General features: G+C 34.5%; 1 protein-coding gene across 4 annotated transcripts in view; it reads left to right on the top strand.

Annotated features, from left to right (window-relative positions):
• The window catches only part of LOC108306626 (serine/threonine-protein kinase TNNI3K), a 326,709-nt gene that overhangs the window by 229,463 nt on the left and 77,274 nt on the right, over nucleotides 1-19,972 (top strand). For all 4 annotated transcript variants that reach the window (XM_017531750.2, XM_037739690.1, XM_037739692.1 and 1 more), the window contains one exon: nucleotides 17,956-18,065. In XM_017531750.2, coding sequence (XP_017387239.1) covers nucleotides 17,956-18,065 — 110 coding nt within the window. The remainder of the gene's footprint in view (nucleotides 1-17,955; nucleotides 18,066-19,972) is intronic.

Below are 19,972 nucleotides of genomic sequence, written 5' to 3'. Positions count from 1 at the left end.
AGTAGAGACGGGGTTTCACCATGTTGACCAGGATGGTCTTGATCTCTTGACCTCGTGATCCACCCACCTCGGCCTCCCAAAGTGCTGGGATTACAGGCTTGAGCCACCGCGCCCGGCCCTCTAAAGTTTTAAGTTATACTTAGCCCTTAGTATAGTGTGGATGTGTGGACTCTATTTTTAGCTGGACCACCATTGCCATTTGTAAGGTCTTGTTTGATGTCCTTCCTTCTCTCCATCTCTGAGGGTGTACATCCTAAGACTGATGGATATAAAAAAATTGATTATAATTTTAGATGTACTGTGGTGATTTTTTCATGAGAGAAATACAACTCCTTTTTTCTCATTCCCTGTGTCAATCCGTTAACCTAGCCCTGTTGATTTTACCTTCTAATACATCTTGGGTTTCTCTACCACTTACCATCATCCACCACCATTCGGGCCCAAGCCATCTTTCATTTAAACCACTGCAATAGTCTTTTTAAAAATCAGGTTTCTTGAGGTATTATATATATGCAGTAAAATTTACGTTTCTAGGTTAACACTTCAATTATAAATATATAATTTATAAATTATATAAATATATATAAATATATATAAATATTTATATATTTTTAATAAATATATAAATATATGTTTATATATTTTTCATAAATATATAAATATAGTTTTTATAAATATATACAGTTGTATAACTACAACTGCAATCAAAATGTAGAACATTTCCATCACTCCAAAAAGTTCTCAGTGCCTCTTTGGAGTCAGTCCACTTCTCGCACCTCCAGCCCTTGGCAACCAATGATCTCTTTTCTGTCCCTATGAGCTTGCTTGTATACCAATGTCATATAAATGGAATCATGTTGCATTTATCAGTGATTCATTCTTTTTCTGTGTAATATTTCAAATTGTAGATGTACCACAATTTGTTTATACAATGGAAGTTCATGCCCTTTGAGTTCTTCTCATTTTAGGGTTACTATGAATAAATCTGCTCAAATAATTGAGACCTTTGTGTAGTTGTTTTGACTTCCATTGGATAAATGAGTAACAGATGGTGCTACATGTTATAATAAGAGTTTTTTCAAGGTGTCTGTACCATTAGGGATTTCCAACAATAGTCTGTGAGAATTTCAGATGTTTCACACCCTTGCCAGCACTTTGGATTGTCTATTTTTAAATATATATGTATATATTTGCCATTTGAGTGGGGCGTATGTGGAATGTCACTGATATTTACATTTCTCTGATGACTAGTAATGTTGATATTTTCATGTACATATTTGGTATCCATATTTCTATTGTAAAATGTTTGTTTAAATAGTCTCATCATTTAGTTGTAAGAGTTCTTAGATTATAGGGAGAAGTACTTTATCTACTGCTTGTTTTGCAAAGATTTTCCTGTAATCTATGGCGTGCCTTTTTGTATTCTCAGCAATGACTTTCAAGGAACAGATGTTTTTAATGTCAATTAAATTCATCTTACCAAAATTTTAAATCAATTTGTATCATATCTAAAAATATTTTTGCCTTACTCAGAGCCATAAAAACTTCCTCCTATTTTTTGTATGGAGGTCTTACAAGCTTAGGTTTTATAATATCTACTTTGAATTTTATTTTTTAAAGTACAGTATGCGTTGAATTTGTTATTTTTTGGTTTGTTCATTAGGTTTTTGAATACAGATGTCCAGTTGTTTTGACATGATTTTTAGAAAATGCTATCCTTTCTTATTAAATTATTTTGATACATTTGTCAAAAATCCAAGTCTATTCTGTTTCACTGGTCATGTGTCTAACTTTAAATCAATAACACACTATCTTAATATATTATAGAAAGTCATGAAAATAAGTAATGTGAATCCTCCAAGTTTGTTCTTCTGTGTTAAAAAGGCTTCAACCATTTAGGTTTTTTGTTTTCCATATAAATTTTAGAATCAGGTTGTCTATATTCCTATAAAAAACTTGTTGGAATTTGATTCAATTGCATTGAATTATTAGATCAACTTGGGAAGAATGAACATCTTCATGTTAGTCTTCTGTTCAATAAACATGGTTTATTTCTTTCTTCACTTAGATCTTCTTAAATTTCTACCGCTATGTTTTTTGTAGTTTTTAGCATAGAAACCTTGAATAATTTTTATTATACCTATCTCTATCTACTTTGTGTCTCTTGATGCTATTGTAAATGATACTCTTAAAAATATCAATGTCCTAATTGGAAGTAAAATCATCCTAAGCAAATGCAAATGAACTGAAATTGTAACAAATAGTCTCTCAGGCCACAGCACAATCAAATTAGAACTCAAGATTAAGAAACTCACTAAAATTCACATAACTACATGAAAATTGAACAACCTGCTTTTGAATGAATCTTGGGTATAAAATGAAATTAAGGCAGAAATCAACAAGTTCTTGGAAACCAATGAGAACAAAGAGACAATATATCAGAATCTCTGAGATGCTGCTAAAGCAGTGTTAAGAGATAAATTGATAGCACTAAACATCTACCTCAAAAAGATCTCATATCGACATCCTAACATTACAACTAAAAGAACTAGAGAACCAAGAGAAAACTACCACCAAAGTAGTAGAAGAAAAGAAATAACCAACATCAGAGTGAATTAAAGGACATAGAGATACAAAAAACCCTTCAGAAAATCAATTAATCCCAGAGCTAGATTTGAAAAAAATTAATAAAATAGACTACTAGCTAGACCAATAAAGAAGAAAAGAGAGAAGAATCAAATAGACATAATAAAAATGATAAAGAGAATATCACTTCTGACCCCACAGGAATATAAACAACCACCAGAAAATACTATTAATACCTCTATGCAAATAAGGAAAATCTAGAAGAAATGGATAAATTCCTGGATATGTATACCCCCTCAGGAAGGAGTTGAACCCTGAATAGACCAATAAAAAGTTCTGAAATTTAGGCAGTAATAAATAGGCTACCAACCAAAAAAGGCCCAGGACCAGATGAATTTATAACTGAATTCTACCTGAGGTATCAAAAGGAGCTAGTACCATTTTTTCGGAAACTATTCCAAACAATTGAAAAGGAAGGACTCCTCCATAACTCATGTTATGAGACTGGAATCATCCTGATACCAAAACCTAGCAGAGATACAACAAAAAAAGAAAACTTCTGACCAATATCCCTGATGTATATCAGGGCAAAAATTCTCAATAAAATACTGGTAAATCAAATCAAATCCAGTAGCACATAAAAAAGCTTATCCGCCAGAATCAAGTTGGCCTCATCCCCAGGATGTAAGGCTGGCTCAGCATATGCAAAGCAATAAACGTAAGTTATGACATAAACAGAACTAAAGACAAAAACCTCATGATTATCTCAATAGGTGCAGAAAAGGCCTTTGATAAAATTCAACATCTCTTCATGTTAAAAACTCTCAATAAACCAGATATTGATGGAACATTCCCCAAAATAATAAGAACCATTTATGACAAACACACAGCCAATATCATACTGAATGGGCAAAAGCTGGAAGCATTTCTCTTGAAAACTGGCACAAGACAAGGATGCCTTCTCTCACTGCTCCTATGCAACATAGTATTGGAAGTTCTGGCCAGAACAATCAGGCCAAGTGAAAGAAATTAAACATGTTCACATGGGAAGAGAGAAAGTCAAACTGTCTCTGTTTTTTGCAGATGACATGGTCCTATGTCTAGAACACCCCATTGTCTCAGCCCAAAAACTCCTTAAGCTGATAAGCAACTTCAGCAATGTCTCAGGACACAAAATCAATGTCCAGTAATCATAACCATTCCTATACGCCAACAATAGACAAGAAGAGAGGCAAATCATGAATGAACTCTCGTTCACAATTGCTACAAAGAAAATAAAATACCTAGGAATACAACAAACAAGGGAAGTGAAGGACCTCTTCAAGGAGAACTACAAACCACTGCTCAAGGAAATTAGAGATGACACAAACAAATGAAAAAACATTCCATGCTAATGGAGAGAAAGAATCAATATCATGAAAATGGCCATACTGCCCAAAGTAATATATAGATTCAATGCTATTCCCATTAAATAACCATTGATATTTTTCACAGAATTAGAGAAAAATATTTTAAAATTCATATGGAACCAAAAAGAGCCCGTATAGACAAGACAATTCTAAGCAAAAAGAACAAAGCTGGAGACATTACGCTAACCAACTTCAAACTATACTACAAGGCAGCATAACCAAAACATCATGATATTGGTACAAAAACAGACACATAGACCAATGGAGGAGAAGAGAGAACTTAGAAATAAGATGACACATCTATAACCATTTGATCTTTGAAAACCTGACAAAAACAAGCATTGGGAAAAGGATTCCCTATTTAATAAATGGTGCTGGGAGAACTGGCTAGCCATATGGAGAAAACAGAAACTGGACCCTTTCCTTATACCTTATATAAAAAGTAACTCTAGATGAATTAAAGACTTAAATGTAAAACCCAAAATATAAAAACCCTAGAAGAAAATCTAGGCAAGACCATTCAGGACATAGGCATGGACAAAGATTTTATGACAAAAATGTCAAAAGCAATGCAACAAAAGCAAACAAACAAAAAAAATGACAAATGGGATCTAATTAAACTAAAGAGCTTCTGCACAACAAAAGAAACTATCACCAGAGCTAACAGACCATCTACCAAATGGGAGAAAATGTTTGTGATCTATCCATCTGAAAAAGATCTAATACCCGCAATCTATAGGGAACTTAAATTTACAAGAAAAAAAAAAACATTAAAAAGTGTACAAAGGACATGAACACTCACATCTCAAAAGAAGACATTTGTGCAGCCAACAAACATATTTTTAAAAAGCTTAGCATCACTGATCAGTAGAGAAAGGCAACTCAAAACCACGATGAGAAACCATTTCACACAAGTCACAATGGCGATTATTAAAAAGTCAACAAACAACAGATGCTGGGAGGCTGTGGAGTAACAGGAATGCTTTTACATTGATGGTGGGAATGTAAATTAGTTCAGCCATTGTGGAAGACAGTGTGGTGATTCTTCAAAAGCCTAGAACCAGAAATATTATTTGACCCAGTAATCATGTTACTGAGTATATACCCAAGGGAATATACATCAATCTATTATAAAGATACATGCATGCTTATGTTCATTACAGCACTATTCACAATAGCAAAGACATGGAATCAACTCAAGTGTCCATCAATAATAGATTGGATAAGGAAAATGTGTTACATATACACCATGGAATACTATGCAGCTATATAAAAGGAATGAGATCATGTATTTTGCGGGGACATGGATGCAGCTGGTAGACTAAGAAGACTAATGCAGGAACAGAAAACCAAACACTGCATGTTCTCACTTATAAGAAGAAGCTGAACAATGAGAACACATGGACACATGGAGGGGAACAACACAAATAGGTGCCTGTTGGTGTAGGCAAGGGGAGAGAGAGCATCAGGAAAAATAGCTAATGCATGCTGTGCTTAATACTTACGTGGTAGGTTGATATGTGCAGCAAACCACCATAGTACACGTTTACCTATGTAAAAACCTGCACATCCTGCACATTTCCCGAGAACTTAATAAAATAAATCAATGTCCATTTTTTGCTAGCATTAATATATAGAAATATAATAAAATTTTTATTACAATCTAGCACCCCACAAACTTACTAAATTTACTTCTCCATCCTAATTCCATTTTTTGTACATTCTTTGGGATTTCTACATAAATAATTATGTCATCTGTTAATAAAGATTTTCTTTCTTTCCCTTGCTTTCTTTCTTACTATCGTTCTGTATTTCTTTCCTTTCTCTCTTTCTTTCTCTCCATTCTGTCTCTTTTTTTCTTTCTCTTTCTTGCTTTCTTGTTTTCCTGCTCTCCTGCTTTCCTTTTTTCTCTTTTCTTTCTTCTTTCCAATCTTTATGTCTGCCTTCTTGAACAGTCAGGGACCTCCAGTACAACGTTGAACTGAAGTGGTAAGATATATACCTCAAATCTGTCTGTTTCGCAAAATGCTTCATCTGCCATCACCCTAGTGCAAACTGCCATTTTTATCACTTGAACTTCTGAAATTGCTTTTGATTGTTCTTTCTTGGTTTATTTTTGTTTCCTTTTCGTCTCCAATCTCTAAGCAAACAATCCACTAAAATATTTTTAAAACATAAACCTAATATGTCACTATTGCTTAAAATTATTTTATGGCTTTCCATATTCTTAGGATTATATCTCAAAATTCTTAATATTTTGTCCTATAAAACTCTCCCTGATTCTATACCTCTCACATTACTAACACCATTTCACATTCTAAACTCCAGCTACTTTAGCCTTCTTTCACTTCAGTATGTTGCATTTCATCTGACCTCTATGCATTTTCACAAGTTGTTTCCTCAGTAAATTCGATTAATGCTGACTACCACATTACCAAAATTCCTGTGAGCATTAAATGAGATGATGTTTGTGACCAAATTTTATTAATTGCAAACTTCTGTAACTGTAAGGTGCAAGATTAGGAAAAAGTGTAATACAAGGTCAGGGCTCCCTTTGATTCTGTACTTAGTGGCACTCTCGTTCTCTAGGCGGCCTATGTAGAAACTTCAAAGTCATCTTTGACTCCTCTTTACTTTTCACTTTATTTATTTCTCTCTTTCTTTCTTTTAAAAATTATTTTCCTATTTTCGGCTTTACGTTCTGTCTCTCAAATGCATCCAGTTATCTCCATCTCCACTGCTACTTCCTTATCTCACATGTTGAACACTGCACCATATCTTACATAGTATCCTGTTTTCAGCTTTGCTCATCATCTTTTTTCCACCAATCCCTAGAATTAGCTTTCTAAAAACGCAAATTTGAACATAGCACTTCTCTGACTTCAAATCCCCAGTGTTTATCTTTTGCTCTTAAGATAAAAACAAAATGTCTTAAAACAATCTTCAAAGCCCCTCATGATGATGTTCCTGCCTGCCTCCGGCCTCCCTCTCACCCCATGCAGCCTGTCATCTGGAGTCATCCCAACCATAGGAAGCTTTCCATTTCCCCAGCATGTCTCCGCTCACCTCCATGCCTTTCTGCACATTAGGCTGTTTGTCAGAGACACTCTTCACTTTTCATCATACCAATTCCAATTTATTTTCAGGTCTTAGTCCAAATATAATTTTTTTCCGAAAGTCTATCTTAATTCTCCAATATCAAGTTAAGTGCAGTTTCCTCCTTATCTCAAGTCACCATTTATCATGATGTTTATCACATTTTACTCACACTATTTTGTAATTTTCTCTACTTCCTTGGGCTTTGCTCATTATAAAGTAAATACTTAAAAATGATAAAGATGGACTTAAGATTTTGGTTCATGGACCCCAGAAATAGTTATCCATTTTAGAGAGAGAATATTATTTAATAAAAAGTTGAAAGTATTGCCTAAGAATAGCTTTATTCCAATATCACAGATATTAAAATGTATAGTACTTTATTGGAAAGAGAGTTTGTTTATGATAAATGCTGAATTTTTCAAAGTTGGACAGTTACCATGAATCAAGAAACAAGATGTCTAATATCATTGCAGGGGTTAGGCAATCTAGCATATGTTTGGCAATAAATTATGTGAAGCATCAGATTCAATATAAGCTACATATTAGCCATTTACAATGAGGAACGAATCCATGACTGCAAGTGAGACAGCATTATCAATTATGGTAGTAGCAACATTATACAGGACTCATCCTTCTGGGTTTAGCAGCATACTACATCCTAGGAAAAATATAAACAAAGAACACCAATATTAGCATTGACTCCTACACAGGTGATAGGTATACATTCAGAAAAACTTGAAGTTAGGGTCTCTTTTGCATCTCACAGGTTGAAATTAACCTTGTAATCTCAGGTTCAGAAAAACTGGAAATCCATCACATCCACCACCTTAAAGGTCAAATCAAAAAGATCAAATGCCCACAGGACCATGGGAAGCATGCAGATGCTCAAAGCAAAACAGTGTGTTGAATAAGAAATCATATGCTCTGACTCACGCTCCAGCCAAACAGCGCTGAGAAGGAATGTAGGTATACCCACTCTGACCATATCACTAATTTCTGCTTAATTAAGAAACCTATAAATGTTTCATGTTGGCAATTCAATATTTTAAAGAAAACATCTTTCAGGCTAACACTATAGAGGCTAAAGAGAATTGTCATGTGTCTTGTGACCTTGTGCAATTTATTTAACCTACTTAATTCTTTCTTTTATGTTATTATGGATACATAAAAGTTGTACATATTTATGGGGTACATGTGCCGTTTTGATTCAGGCATAAACTGGGTAATGATCAAACCAGAATAATAGGGATATCTATCTTAAATATTTATCATTTCTTTGGATTAGGGACATTCTAATTTGCTTCTTTTAGTTGCATTAAAATATACAATAAATTATTGTTAACTGTAGTCACTCTATTATGCTATTGAATACTAGATCTTATTCATTTTATCTAACTGTATTTTTGTATCTATTAACCATTTCCACTTTATCTCATCTTCCCCACTACCCTTCCCAGCCTCTGGTACCTATCATTCTACTTTCTGTCTCCATGAGTTCATATTTTTTAAGCTCCCACATATGAGTGAGAACATGTGATATTTGTCTTTCTGTGCCTGGTTTATTTCACTTAACATAATGGCTTCCATTTCCATCCATGTTGTTGCAGATGATAGTATTTCATTCTTTTAATGTCTGAATATGTACCACATTTTCTTTAACCATTTATCAATTGAGGTACATTTAGGTTGATTCAAAATTTTTACTATTGTGAATTGTGCTGCAGTAAACATGGGAGTGCAGACATCTCTTAGATATACTGATTTCTTTTCTTCTGTATATATACCTAGCAGTGGGATTGCAGAATAATATGGTAGTACAATTGTCAGTTTTTTGAGGAACTTTCATACTGTTCTCCATCATAGTGGCTGTACTACTTTACATTTCCACCAACAGTGTATGAGAGTTCCTCTTTCATCCTCACCAACATTGATTTATTTTTAAAATGGACATAATAATAAGACCTACCTCAAAAGATTAGAGCAGTGGTTGACAATAATAAGCATTCAATAAATGTTAGCTACTATTATTATCTTTAGGCTACCATTGAGTGCTTTCTTTCTATGGCCAGGAGCTATGCCATAGTAAGCAGAAAATAAAGAGGAATAAGTCACTGACCAGGCCATCAAACTACTCATAGGATAGAGAATGAGTGACAGAAGTACAAGCAACACAATAAGTCTCAACTAGAGAGAAGCACAGAGGGCTAAGGATTTTCCCTGTAAGGGCCTTTTACCCAGACTGGAGGCAGTAAAAAGATATCAGGGAAGGATTCTTAGAGCAGATGATACCTGAATGCACCTTTAAATGATAACTACTAATTAAGTAGGTAAACTGTGAAGAGGTGAGGAAGATGTTCCAGCAGAAAGGTATATCAGCAAGGTCCAGAGGATGGAGCAAACCACAGATAATTCAGTAGGGATGAACTAGAGAATACAAGGACATCAGTCAAACAACACAGACTATAAATGTAAAACTGGAACCACATATTGGAGGTTCCTGTACAAGTTAGAGTTCTCCAGAGAAGCAGAACCAGTGGAATATACCTATTTACATATAAAGAGGTGATTTGTTGTGAGAATGGACTAGTGATTATGAAGGCCAAGAAACCCCACAGTATGCTGTCTTGTGAACCAGAGAACCCAGACAGTCAGTGATGTAATTCAGTGTGAGTTCAAAGCCCTGAGAAGCGGGAAAGTCACCACTGGAAGTTCTAGAGTCTGAAGGCCCAAGAAACTGAAGTGCTGATTTCTGAGGTCCTTTAAAAGACGGATGTCACAGCCCCAGATAAGAGAGCTAATTCACCCTTTCTTTGCCTCATCATTCTGTTGGGGCCCTCAAGGAATTGGATGATGTCTGCCCACATTGGTGAGGGTAAATCTTTTACAGTCTACTAACTCAAATGCTAAGCCCTTCAAGAAGCACCCTCACAGACACACTAGAAATTATATTTTACCAGCTATCTGGGTACCCCTTATCCCAGTCAAGTTGACACATTAAATTAACTATGACAGGCCTTGTGTGTGATCAGTGGAGGTCTCTGCAACATTTAAGAAGGGATATAGAACAACTCTTACTATTATTTTAGAATGCTCCCTCTTGTAACAAAGCAAAGGCTGGATTGGAGAAATTCCAAACTGGAGGCAAGAAAATCAGTTCTTCTAGAAGAAATATCTACAACCTTAACTGAAGCAGTAGTTTTGAAAGAGAAAGGATATATTGGTTTGGGGAGATTTTAATAGGATTTCCCAATGGATTGAGGTGGGAGCACAAGGGAGATGAGGAGTCAGGAGAGACTTTCAGGCTTCTGGCTTAACCGTCATGATAATGATGGATACAAGAAAAGGAGAAAACTTGTGAGAGAAATGATCAGATTAGGAGGAGAAGGAGCCAAGGTATGAAGCCAAGCAGAGAGAGAACCAGGCAAGATGGAAAAGAAGCTGACACAACCTGGCAAATAGGAGCCGTCCTCAACACATTTTAGTGAAAGAAATCAACACCTGCTTCCCAGATTTCATTTCTCTCCTGGGCTTGTATCCTCTGATACATCACGATCAACTAAAAAAGATAGCTGAGATGAATTAATCCATCAATATGTATTGTATCCGTTCCCATTTCCTTATAACCAGGTACCCAGATTTGCGGATCACTTTCAAATTATAGTCTGGGAACAAAGAATAGAGCCTCTTGTTTTCTTTTTTGTTTTCCTGTGTGATGTCAGCTGTTTCACAAAGAGACTTAACTCTGTGTCCTAGGATTCCTTAATGCCAGGCTCTTAGTAAGTCTGGGATAATGCAGTAATTTAAGAACATCTGTCAATATTTTAGGCAGGTTTTGGTGAGACTTCATATTCAGACCTTAACTCAAATTTGCAAACTGGAAGTCCAGGAACCAAATATGGCTTGCAGACTTTTTTTTATGTCACATATGGTTTTTAAAAGTATGGATTAAAGTGCATTTAGAGACACAGATATTTGACAGGTCTTATATTGATAGTCATTTGAGTTTGCTACCCCTCTTTAAGTATTAGACGATTATGTATTTTTCCACATATTATTTGGACCCTAATGCATTTTGAATATAACTTCAAAGGATATAAACACACTGATGATGTGGACTGTGCTTTGACAAGCAGCAGTAAAATAAAAGCGAGCTAAAGTTCTGAAATCTTATGTTTGCGGTGCTAATCCTTATCAGTTTATCACTAGAAAGAGTAGAGCCAACCAATCACCACACAGATCACTGGAAAGATCAAATCAATCCAATAGATGGAGATATTTCCCTGAATATACCTGATATTAACATTCCAATATTTCATTACACTGACAAAGATTGCAATGAGAACAGACAATGGAGCAAATTAATCTATTCTTTTGACAGTATGTAATGAGAATGGGATGTGGTTTAAAAAATTAAGCCATTCTTAGTGCAATCTCGAGATTTTAATCTCTTGGTCTCTCTCAGATGCTATACACTCTGGTGATACATCATTGAAAAGTGTCAGTTTAACAAAGAATGTGTCTTTGCTCTTGCTGGGATTGTAGAACACATTTGCTTTGTCTCACCACAGCCCTGCCCATTAAAAACAATGAGGTAGAATCAATTATACTTTTCAGAACACATATAAACACAATCAAAATTGAAAAAATTAAGACATTCTGGCAATTTTATCTTAGTCAAAACTTACTAACAGAATATTGTACTCTATTGCTCTTTTTAATCTTTTTAATATGAGTTTCTAAATTTAATTTTATAAAATAGAAGACAGTGAAAGGTTACTTTAGGGATTCAGAATCTAATACTAACTTATGCATAAGTGGGGTATAGATAATTAAGGTTGTCATGGAGAGCTGCATAGTCAGTCTCTTTGCATAGTGATATTGCATTATGAGCTGAGCCTTATGACCAATGAGATAGGTTTTAGCCTTAAAATTTGCAGTAACTCAGTGTAATATTTTACTTTGTGTTCATACCCAAAGAGAACCTAAAAAGGACCTAAGATGACTGGTGTTCTAAACAAAATAGAAAACATACAATTATGTTTTTTATGTCTAGTTCTCTAGGTTCAAACCAAAAAGAATTGGTAAGACTCTTAGATGTGCAGCTGATGATAATAATAGCAACAACAATGCAGGTACAGTTGTTGAGAGCCAGTAATGTGCCTGGTGCGCAATGTACATTATCGCATTTGGTCCTAGTAACCTGTGGGTTGGGTTCTTTTAGGATAAGACATTTGCTGAATGTCACATGCTAGTGAAAGGGTAATCAAGACTGAAATACTCTGGTTCCCTGTCTTCAAATCCCATGCTTGCCACCAATATACTGTGTCTTCTCTGCTTCTTACATTTAGCAAAATTAATGCTCATGAGGCACATTGGCTTAATTAGTGTCTCCCAGAGAGTTTACAACAAAGCCAGACTGAAAATTGACCCCAGATTTCCTTGATAAAGGTACTTATTATGTCACTCTGCTTCAATTTATAGAAGCACCTCCCCCCATATTTTGAATGAGAGATAATATTGTTGATTAAATTTGCCACCAGATTTCAGTAATTTACCTGATCATGTTGTCATCTAAAATTAAACTAAGCATTGTATTCATTCTACAGTGTTTCTTGATGGCTAAGCATTGTGCCCTGTTCTCTAAACATAATAACAAATAAGATATTTATTGCTGTTTAGCCATCATCTTCATTCATTTATTCAATAAATGTCACTGGGTTCTATATACCAGAATTTATTTCAGTTCCAGTTAAATAATACCTTTAGTGCCTACATTTTTAAATTGTTTAATTTATTATTATTTCAACTTCTATTTTAGATTCAGAGGGTACATGTGCAGGTTTGTTACATGAGTATTTTGTGATGCTCAGGTTTGGGTTATGAATCTCATCGCTGGGTAGTAAGCATAGTACCCAACAGGAATTTTTTCAACTTGCCCGTCTCTCTCCCTTCCTTGTCCAGTAGTCTTCGGATAATGATCTCTACTATTCATAATAGCAAAGACATGGAATCAACCTAGGTGCAAAAAAAAAAAAAAAAAAAAAAAGAAAATGTGGTATGTATACAACATGGAATACTACTCAGCCATTAAAAAAATAAAAATAATGTCTTTTGAACCACTTGGTTGGCACTGGCAGCCATTATTCTAAGTGAAGTAATTCAGGAATGGAAAACCAAATACCGTATGTTCTCACTTTAAATGGAAGCTGAGTTACGAGTACACAGAGGCATACAGAGTGGTATTATAGACATTGGGGACTCAGAAGAGGGTAAAATAGAAGGGAGGTAGGGAATAAAAAACTACATATTGGGTGCAGTGTACACTGTTGAGGTGACGGGTGCACTAAAATTTTGGACTTCACCGCTATATAAGTCATCTATGTAACCAAAAACCACGTGTACCAGAAAAGCTATTGAAATAAAATGTATATATGTGTATATACACATATATATATGTTTTTTAAAAAGTTTCATGGTTAATTCAACAATTATTTCACCCATTGTTGGGTTATTTTCAGTTTTTCAGTACTCTAACGTACATCTATTGTGGAGAAACATATATCTGATTTTTGTTTTCATTTATATCATCCACTTAGGATCTATTGCTCAAAATGAAATTGGTACATCAAAGACTTTTGTAAACACTGCTCTAGATTCTCCGCAAAGTCATCAAGGACTACCAGCAATATATTTATTTTCCAGCAGTTCACCAATGCTATGTTGCTGGTTTGATTTATCTTGGATAGTTAAGTAGAAATGTAGTTGTATCCTTATTTTGCTTTGCTTTAATTGGTACCAAATTTTTCATGCTGTAACTTAGATTGTATCTTTGTTTGTCAATAAATTATCTTCTCTGTTCATTTAGAATGTAGGATATAAATCTTTTGTGCCTTTGACCCTCTGACTTTTTTTTTTTTTTTTTNCTCATCTTTATCTCCATATGTACCCAATGTTTAGCTCCCGCTTATAAGTGAGAACATGTGTTACTTGGTTTTCTGTTCCTGCATTAATTCCCTTGGGATAATGATCTCTACTATTCATAATAGCAAAGACATGGAATCAACCTAGGTGCACATCAATACTGGATTGGATAAAGAAATTGTGGTATGTATACAACATGGAATACTATATAGCCATAAAAACGACAAAATAATGTTCTTTGCAGGAACATGGATACAGCTGGAGGCCATTATCCTAAGGGAATTAATGCATACCTTTCGAAAACTATAATAGCCAGTTACTGTGCTAGGCACAGAAGATACAGTGGTGAAAAGACACAGTTGATTACCTCAAGGCATTTATGCTCTATATGCAGAGACAGACAAATAAAGAGGCAATTAAGTATAATGCATGCTATGATAGTACAGGTTGTTATAAGAGTGCATAGGGAGTGTACCCAGAAAAAGTGAATCAAAGATAAGACCTCAATGACAGTAGATGTTATAAAGGAAAAGGGGCTAGGGGAGAACATTCCAGGCAAAAGGAATCACATTTTAGAATTAATGACTGAACCATAAAATGAAGTGAAAAAACTGGTCATTCACTTATTTATTATTTATTCGTTTAGCAGCTTTCATTGAAAAAAAAAATACCAGATTATTTTTGGTTTATTATCACCTACATAAAATAGTACATTTTGACAAATGAATAAATGAATGAAGTTACCACATGTATTGAATGGCTGTTCTGTAGCTTTTCGCAGGTCTATCACTTTTGAGAAACAACATCGACAATATCCATTCATGTCTTTCCTTTTCTTGATAAAGTATTGATAAGCAAAGGAGAAGCTGAATCCACAAATTGACACTATGGTTATGTAGACTCTGAGGCTGACACATAATATTGTTTAACTCAAGCCTTGTAATTCAGGATAATGGGACTGTGAGCTATGTTCTAGAATTGTGTTGTTCAATATGAAAGCCACTGACCATGACTATTTAAATTTATATTAAATAAAATTACATTTATATTAAATAAAATTAAACAAATTAAAAATTCAATTTCTCAGTCACACTAGCCACATTTTAAGTGCTGTGTAACTTTATGCTACATATTGAACAACGTAGAACATTTATATCATTGCAAAAATTTCTATTAGATACTCCTACTCTAGAATCTAGATTATTATTTTACTAAACTTGATAACTATTTCAGGATAAGAATAGTTGCACAATAAATAGTTATTAATATTTTTAAATTTAGCTTTATTCTCCTTTCATGGCAAAGTCTCATTCTGTAAAGTAGAAACCAATATTTACATAAATCCTTTAACATATTTTTTTATAAATCAAGGTAAAAAATTGATTGTTTGGCTAACATCTCCTTCCTGAATCTATAATACCAGAAATTTTCTCAGCTGTTAGTGTAACGTGCCTGCTTACGCAAGACTGACAAAACAATCTCAAGATGACAAATTTCAATTTCATGACCCCTCACGTTGCATTGCCCACTTTCTGGTGGAGGCGCTAATGAACAGTTTCACTGCCAAGAGTGCATAAAGCAAAGAGGAGAAGGAGATGCCAAGACTACAGAATCTACTTTGAATAATGAAGAATTAAATATCATTCATCTTAAACTGATTTTCCAGACACACTGCCAAGAAGCAAACAAGTAACTCTATACATTTGATATCAGAATCTAAAAGAGTTTCAAAGGGGAATGGTTGGCACTTGCATCTAAGTTTAACTCGTTTTATGACTAGTCCCTCCCCACCCATTAGGCTGTGTGTAATTATTTTAAACGTGCTCACCATACTGGCTTATGTGCTTATAGCTACACCAGCTCAACAATATCCAAATGATCATAAGGTAACAAAGTAGTTAGAAGATCAATGACTGCCAAGCACCAGTTTGTTTGCATATTGATTTACCTCATTCCAAAAATAATTTTTAAATTGTCAAGAGTAACCAGTGAAAGTAATCCAAAGTGCCTAATTTTTTGTGACACAAAAGACACATTTGATAAGTAGTGACATATTTCTTAAGTAAGAACACAATTTAAATAACAAAAAAATGAGTGGATATATTTACCTCTGAAATTAGTAACATCTTTTATAAAATGAGAAAACCTAATTCTGGTGCAGATGTAATGATAACCCTCACACACATGCTCTTGATAGTATAAATTTAGGACAACTGTTAGAATAATCGTTGTACCAAAGTCTTTAAAGTAGTTATGTACTTTGGCACATCATTTTCATTCCTCAAAATATCATAAATGAATAATCTATGAAATCTGGCAACTCATATTGAAAAGATATTCTTTGAAGTGTTTACACCCAAACTTGGAGCAATCTAAAATTGGGACATGATTAAAAGCTAAATGCAGAGCCATTAAATATGCTAACATAGAGTGTTAATAACATGAAAAAATGCTTAATTGCTTAAATTAGTTCTTTAATATTTAGGAAAAAAGAATTACATAATTGTATATTAACATAAGCTCAATGATGTAAAGAATATATAAGAAATATGTGAAATATTTTAACAATGGTTTCTTCTAAATGATAACATTTATTCCTTCTAAATCTCTTAATTTTTTAAACTTCTACAAATAACAAATATTAATTTTACAATTGGCAAAATTAGGTAATAATCCAGAATAATGCATAAAGTGAAGTGTTGATCAAAATCACATTGCATATAATTTCACTAGATCTGCTGAAAGTGTATGGGTAAACAGAATTTGATGGGAGTAAATTTTGGTAGAGATAGTAGTTGTGGGTTATGTCTCGAAAGTCATTGAAGATATAGGCAGATGCTTACAACACCACAATCTAAAAGATAAGAAGCAGCAATGTCCTGAAAATTTATCCTGCCACTGATACAGAGCAATTTATGTGAGGAATAAACAGAACATCATGCGTTGATTACAGAGTATTTTCATTATAATGTGTGCTGAAGAGACCATGGATTTTGAAACAAAAGGCTGCACCAACTGCTAGTTACGTGTAAAATGCTTTTAAATTAAAAACTAGTTACACACACAAAACAAGAACAACAATACCTACTTTGCATAGTTGTTAGGAGGATTAAAGTTTGTGTAGTTATCTACCATGATGCCTGATACAAAATGTGTTCAATAAAAGTAGCTACAAGCTTGGTTTCTAAGGGAGTATAGAAATCATTGGTTGGTTGCAGAACAGGAAATATTTAGCAATCAGGAATCCACAATGAAGCTCTAAGAATCACAACACAGTGATGCAGAGTTTGTGTTGAGCAATATTCAGAAATCCATGCAGGCAGGCAATGTAAGAGAATTCAGTCAATGAGTATTGTTAATTAAAATAAGGATTTGAAGTATCCCAGAGAATTTTTAAAATAATAATTAATTTATAAATATTAAAAATTAAAACTCCAGCAACCTTGTAACCAGTAATAGGATTTAAGCTTTAAAAAAATCTGTTTTGCTCAAGTGATACAGGTGCTATCAGAAGTGCAAAGTTCAGTGGTATCCCATGTTTGCTACACACAATATAAGCTCTTTAGACTGGGATTTATGACATTATACTGTCTTGTTTAATCTGCCTTTCAATCTTTCCTTCTTATAATATCATGTACATACCTATACTTCAGACAGACAAAACTACTTTCTCTCTGCATATTCTTTCACTCCTTATAAATGCCCTCTGCTATTTATTGAGTCTGAATCTAAATGAATGAACAATGATAAAGACAAACATAGTATCAAATTACCCACCACTTTATTTAGACCATTGGGGGGAAAAGCCTAGAGGTCTCTGTGAATCTCTGCTGATGTTGCCCAGATTGATTTTTAATGCTTTTTTTTGTTGTTGTCTCTTCATTTGTTTCTTGAAATAAATATGTGAATTTCAAAACTGACATGACCATTTGGTTTGCAGCGGCTGCGGCAGCAGACATGGCATACCACCATATCAGACCTCCCATTGGCTATTCTATTCCCAAGCCCATATCATCTCTGCTGATACGAGGGTGGAATGCATGTCCTGACGTGAGTAATTTTTAAATTTTTATTTCCTCTTAGAAAATGTGTTATGGTCAAAATCTGTCACAAATAGTATAACTCCAAAGTCTACTTTCAGTGTGTATTTTAAGACTGTCAAGGCGGGAAGACTGATTTGCCTTCTGCTCTTTAGTCTCTAATTGCCTCAAGAAGTCTGAGTATCTCATATTTCTTAGCTGCTGCTCTCTGATTTTGAAATGTTTCTCACAACTGATTAGTAAAAGAGAGACCAGGGTATGACAGATGACTCACAGTCTCATCTCAGCTGCAATTTTTATTAACTACGAGTGAGCCACACTTAGTCATTTTCTGAAGCGAGAAATTTGGCACAAGATGGATTTGTGTTGGCTTTTAAACATGAGACAGGCCTTCGGCCTTCTGGGTAGGTGGTCTTCAGTAGCACTGGGTCATGTAGGAGGCAGAAGACCTGGGTCCTAATCCCTCTCTAACTAACTTTCTGAGTGACAGTATTATAATGTGGTTAACAGCATAGACTTAGAGTTCAAATGGAGGGATCAATGTTACAGAAGGATATGTAAACAGTAAAATAAATTTTTTAATATAGCCAGAGGTCTAAAAGAATAGAGGGAGAATAGTCATATTATCACAGAATGAAATTCCAGACAATCTGTCTGCAAGAAAGGATTCTTAAGTGTGCAGACAGGTTGATGTCTGCTTTGTTCTCAGAGATTCACAGAGGATTTTGCACAACTTCTTTCTTGGTAGCACAGTTCAGTCCAGTGTCTATGAATCGTTCTGCCAGCATATTCTGTTGTCTATTAAAATCTTTGTGTTTGATATCAATCCATTGATTCTTCTGCTCAGAATGAAAAGTATTAGTTTGCATTGTTCATACTGGAGAACCTCATACATAAAGACCTAATGGTTCTTATTTTTCCTTCCTAAACCATCCTAGTTATTATTGCCCTCTTAAAATATAATTTTGTTTCTGATCCTTCCTAGGCACTTTATCTCTCTTCAACAAGAGAATAAAGTGAGACTGTTATTATTTCAGGAAGTACCTCACTGAAGGAGAAATAGAATAAGCCCCAGTCCAGATGTTTGAAAAGAGAAAGCAAGTTTTCCATTATTTTTCTAAAGGCAAAATCCAGACCAAGTCCTTACCCAGTCTCATTTGTATACACAGAAACACTTAAGAATAAAAATAAAGATTCTTTGGGGATGTAGATTGAGTATCTCAGAAGATAACCTCTTATCCTGACCATTCAACCTGATATGTTACATGTGTATTTGTTTAGAATTTTCCATCACTACCAAATTATTAGCTCCATGTAAGCAGGGGCTTTTTGTTTTATTTTGTTCACTGCTATAACATTAACATCTAAGTAAGGTGCTCAAGAATGTTTGTTGAGTAAATGAATGAATACCACTGTTGCTTATCGGTTCCTTCAATCCCTGTATCTGGATTTTGATGTCCAGAAAATTTCTTCTTAAAAATTACATCACTGCTTTAAATGTGTCCGAGAGATTCTGGTATGTTGTGTCTTCATTCTTGTTGGTTTCAAAGAACATCTTTATTTCTGCCTTCATTTCATTGTTTATCCAGTCAACATTCAAGAGCCAGTTGTTCAGCTTCCATGAAGCTGTGCAGTTCTCAGTTAGTTTCTCAATTCTGAGTTCTAACTTGATTGCACTGTGGTCTGAGAGACTGCTTGTTATGATTTCTGTTCTTTTGCATTTGCTGAGGAGTGATTTACTTCCAATTATGTGGTCAATTTTAGAGTAGGTGTGATGTGGTGCTGAGAAGAATGTATATTCTGGGGATTTGGGGTGGAAAGTTCTGTAAATGTCTGTTAGGTTTGCTTGGTCCAGGTCTGAGCTCAAGTCCCGGATACCCTTGTTAATTTTCTGTCTGGTTGATCTGTCTAATATTG

This window comes from Cebus imitator, unplaced genomic scaffold (genome assembly GCF_001604975.1).
Source record: "Cebus imitator isolate Cc_AM_T3 unplaced genomic scaffold, Cebus_imitator-1.0 Scaffold3, whole genome shotgun sequence".
Lineage (NCBI taxonomy): Eukaryota > Metazoa > Chordata > Mammalia > Primates > Cebidae > Cebus > Cebus imitator.
This window is presented reverse-complemented; position numbering and strand designations above follow the sequence as displayed.